We start from the raw sequence: 4,429 nt of genomic DNA, 5'->3' as shown, positions 1-4,429 counted from the left end.
TTTAAGGTGAGACTAGATGTGGCACTTCATGCAATGGTCTAGTAACCATGGTGGGGTTGGACTCGATCTTGGAGATCTTTTCCAACCTGGTTGATTCTATGATTCTATGATTCTTGTCTTGCCTACAGTTCTTGTTGTGCCTTGACCATTAGGATGTTTGTCCATGCACACCATGTCATCATTGTTGTAATACTTGAAATTTCTGAAGGTTAGTTTTTGGCAGTTAGGAGTTTATTTTATTTTCTAGCCATTATTTTTTTTTCCTTTGTGGCTAATCAGTCAAGGTTATGCCTAATTTGTACTTTTCTCATTAAGGCAAATTTCCCATGACACGCATGACATTTAATAAAAATATATGTTGTGGTGATGTAATGACCGAAGAGGCTCAGAATAAATTGTGAGGAAAGTAAATGGGACTGAAATAGGCCAATTCTGCAAAGCCAAGTAACAAGCATTGCTGTAATTGCTATTCTAGCTATTGATTATAACTTATCATAGCTGAGTGACATGTGTTGCTATGGTTTCTTGAAAGCTACATACACTAATTGATGTAATCAAATCGAGGGAGAAATAGAATTTGATCTTTTCAAGGCAGTGTTTAAAAGCAGTTAACTGATTAGATAAATGCAGTTCTTTGCTTGTCCTGTCCTTCAGAGCAGTCAGAGTATTCAATGTTTCTGTGCTCTGGTAAATAACAGAGCCTGTACTTTTAAGAAATCTTCTACTGTGTATTAAGCCCTAAATATCTCTATGGAATTCCTAGTACTTGTAAAGAAAAATATAGCAAACTTGCAATTCTTGTAGTCCCACAGTGGCTATGGAGTTCTTCTTCTGCTCTGCTGACTGGTGCATTGAGCACTTCCAGATGTGGATTATTATTTTCTTTAAGGAATTCTTTATTCTTGTGGAAAATTGTAAGGAATTCACCCTGTTCCAAACAACAGGATATTGTGCCAGTTACTTCTGTTGTCAAATCTTGATTCAAACCTCACTTTTAACCAACTGCTTTAGCAGATTCAGTTAGAGGGGTTGGACCTTACCAAAAGGTGTTTGTGTACCAGAAAATAGTTGCACAGTTTCACCACAGGTTTGTATGTTTTTTCTGTGTGGCTTCTCATCAGTGTATACCTGAATCTGGCAGTGGTCTAAACTCTACTAATTGCTTGGGATGAGAAAGGCTTTCCCATGGGCAGACTCCCTGTGAGTGCTAAATGCGAAAGGGAAGGAGGGGTGCTTGCATCGTGTGCTGCTGTGGGTTGCTGTTGGAGGTGAGCTGTTGGTCTGGCTTGTTGACCTCTCCTGTTTTATGTTCCTCTGAATTTTATTTACTTTCAGCCAAAATTGCATGCCATAAATCATGGCACTGCATATTGTGGCAGAGATACTGTAAAGGTCTTACTAGTTCTTCTGGATGAAGAGGCTGTAAATGCACCTACCCAGAACAAAGCAGATCTGTTATATGGTAATGAAAACTTGAGTTTGTGTGCAATCACCTCTGTTCTGAAACTGTTCAGGTGAGTATTAGAATTTTTGTTGTGCTGGGTTGGTTTGTTTGGGAGGAGTTCTTGTAAGGATCTAATGGGGACTGTTTAACAAAGCATTGATGTTGCTGACACAAAGTAAATGACCGAAGTGCAGCCTGCTGTGAGATTTCAATGTAAAGGGAAAGCATTTTTAGAACAGTCTTGAGTTTTCAAAAGTATTCTACCTCTTCATTTGCATTTTCTGTGTCTTCCAGATACATTTTTAACAGAGGCTTACTGAGCTAATACATTTCTGGGCTGCACAAACCCCGTGAAGGAACATCCTTTGAAACAAACATTCTCTTAAGCTGAGTTTGAACTCCTAAACTCAAGTACTGTCTGTTCAGTAGCTAATTAGATTAGCAGTCAGTTTGAAGATGCCTCTCTTGTCTAGCTATGGCACAAGAAATTGTTGGATTATATAATTTTTTGTTTCTACATAGCAATTATTTTGTGGGAGCTGTTTGAAATAGTTAAGTAGTTCTTCATATCATGGTCCACTGATCAGGATAGTGTTGTACAAAGGGTGATTGAAACAAATTCACATGCATGAAGGTTTATTAGTAGAATCTTAAGCTGACAGCATGCATTGAGTCTTGCCTTTGGAGAAGATTAAAATCAAAATAGGAGGGAGAGGAAGGAGAAAACTCCCTGGTGGCCAAATGGTACCGAAAATTGAGACTGTAGGTTTGGTTTCATTATGCTCTCGTCAGTTGTCGCAGCACACATGGTTACTTAGAAAGGTAGAAAAATGTAAGCTTGGAGAGTGACAGATACTGTTCTTCCTGTTTCTGAGGAACTTGGTATGCTAGCAACTTTCCTTATCTAATTGCTTTTACATGTTCTAAATAATTATCTCTTTTTAATTTAGATCTCCAGTGCAGTCCAATGGATCTTCTCCAAAACCTCTTCGACAACGTATTCAGAAATACGTGGATGAAAAAGTAACTAAGGTACCTATAGAGGCACTGAAATAATAGTGATAAAGTGAAGATAACTGTTAAACTTCTCAAACACCTGTCTGAAATGTATCCCATGGCTAAGGAAATGTAATTATAATTAACTTGTGGTAGTTGGCCCAACTTGCACAGTGTTGTGGTATGAGTGGAAATATCTAAACTCTAGAAAAGAAAGGCTTTAAAATAGTTCCTAATGAAGATGTCTTAATGGAGGTACACTGAATTAATGTCTATCTCTTCCTTTACCCATCTGTGTGTCAGGAGTATAGAAATAAAACAAGCTATCTGAGAACAGATAAACTGAGCACAGGCACCTGATTTCACTTCAGATAATATAGGCATTGTAAAGGTGCAATAATGATGTTTTCATTGCTTTTTCTTTTTGTGATGCTTTTATTTCTGCTGTTCTGAGGATGTTTCCCTAACAGTGCTCTGTGAACAATCAAATAAAAGGTGGTAACATTTGCTGTTCTGTAGATGAAATGGAACATTACAAGAATATGTTGGTATTGTTGAAAAGAACAAACTCCTGAAAATTGCAACCTTCCAGTGTACTGCGTTTTACACAGTCTTTTTCTCTCAAAATTCCAAACTTGTTGGCACTATGGGAGACTATGGAGAGCTTGTCTTCCACAGCATTTTGACAGATTGTCAAAGTAATGACATAATATTTTTTACAAACTTAATCCTGACAATGTGTAAAACCAGAAATTTAGTTAGTGTATAAGGAAGAGGAGTTTTGTCCATCAGAATCAGTTCTAGAACAGCACAATGGAAAATGTCTTTCTGCCACTGGACATGAAGTGAACGTGAGCACGGGACATGTCTTATCAGTAAAAAGACATTAAAAGGAATTAGAATGAAAAGCACTGTCAGTATTTCAGGCAAATATACTCCAACTTCATCATGGTGCTCCTGAAACAGGTCCAGCAAAGGGCAAGAAAGATGGTGAAGGGACTGGAGAACCTCAGTGATGAGGAAAGGCTGAGGGAGTTGAGGCTGTTCAGTCTTGAGAAGAGACAACTGAGAGGGGCCTCATCAATGCATTCAAGTATATGAATGGGAAGTGCCAAGATGGTGGATCAGGCTCTGCTCAGTAGTGGAAACTAACAAAACAAGAGGTAACAGCAAAAACTCATCTATAATTATATTAATTTTAAGTAAACAACATATTTAAACTGCAGTTTTACATATCAAATAGCAAACGTGATGTGACGTTTGCATAAAACACTGGAATGGATAATTTTCTAATCTAAATGGAGGTTTTGTAATTGGATTCACGAACAGCTGTGTCAGTATCAAAGTACAAAACCTCTTATCTAAAAGTAATTGCCTGTCACATTTGAGACCTTTGCTGGAAACTTACAAAGTTTTTGACAGAAACAATCAAAAATGAGTCTCAAGACTGATTCATATTATAAAACTGTTTTGACTTTTTTTTTTTTAAATTTCCTAGTCCAAAATACCAGATTAGCTACTATAATTTCTATGCTAATAGTAGTTCTTTCAGTGGTCTCTGAATAGTTGAATGAGTTCTACCTCAGGAGCAGGAATTGCATGCAGAAGTTCCTCTTAACAGCCTGTTGTGCTGCTTTAATCGTGCCTGACTCTGGTAATGGTTCTATGATAACTGTTAACTCAATATTCATTCTAGTCTTGCTTCACTGTGACTGATGAAATAGAGTGTCCCCTCAGCAAGATAGAAAGAAGCATCTGATATTTTAAGCCAATAATTTTTGAGATCTTTCAGTCTACTTCTGCAACTGATTTTGGTGCTCACCAAGGGCCTAATATAATTGAGGAAAACTAGATTAAAATATAAATTACCTTTTGTCTTATGGAAACCAAAATTCAGAGAGAACAAGCAACAGGTCTAGTATCTGTGGTTCACAGCCCTAAACTTTCTTTGGCATTATAGAAGACTATAAAGCATTCTTAGTGTTTTCT

General features: G+C 37.3%; 1 protein-coding gene across 1 annotated transcript in view; it reads left to right on the top strand.

Moving 5' to 3' along the window:
• Positions 1 to 1,335: 1,335 nt before the first annotated feature.
• PARPBP (PARP1 binding protein) overlaps positions 1,336 to 4,429 on the top strand; it is a gene marked incomplete at its 5' end in the record, with an annotated part of 12,486 nt that continues 9,392 nt past the window's right edge. The window contains 2 exons of the mRNA XM_009078276.1: positions 1,336 to 1,514; positions 2,395 to 2,476. Of these exons, the coding sequence (XP_009076524.1) occupies positions 1,336 to 1,514; positions 2,395 to 2,476 (261 nt within the window). The remainder of the gene's footprint in view (positions 1,515 to 2,394; positions 2,477 to 4,429) is intronic.

The sequence above is a fragment of the Acanthisitta chloris genome, unplaced genomic scaffold, assembly GCF_000695815.1.
Source record: "Acanthisitta chloris isolate BGI_N310 unplaced genomic scaffold, ASM69581v1 scaffold27240, whole genome shotgun sequence".
Classification (NCBI taxonomy): Eukaryota; Metazoa; Chordata; class Aves; order Passeriformes; family Acanthisittidae; genus Acanthisitta; species Acanthisitta chloris.
Note: the sequence above shows the minus strand (reverse complement) of the source record. Positions and strands in the feature narration are given on the sequence as shown.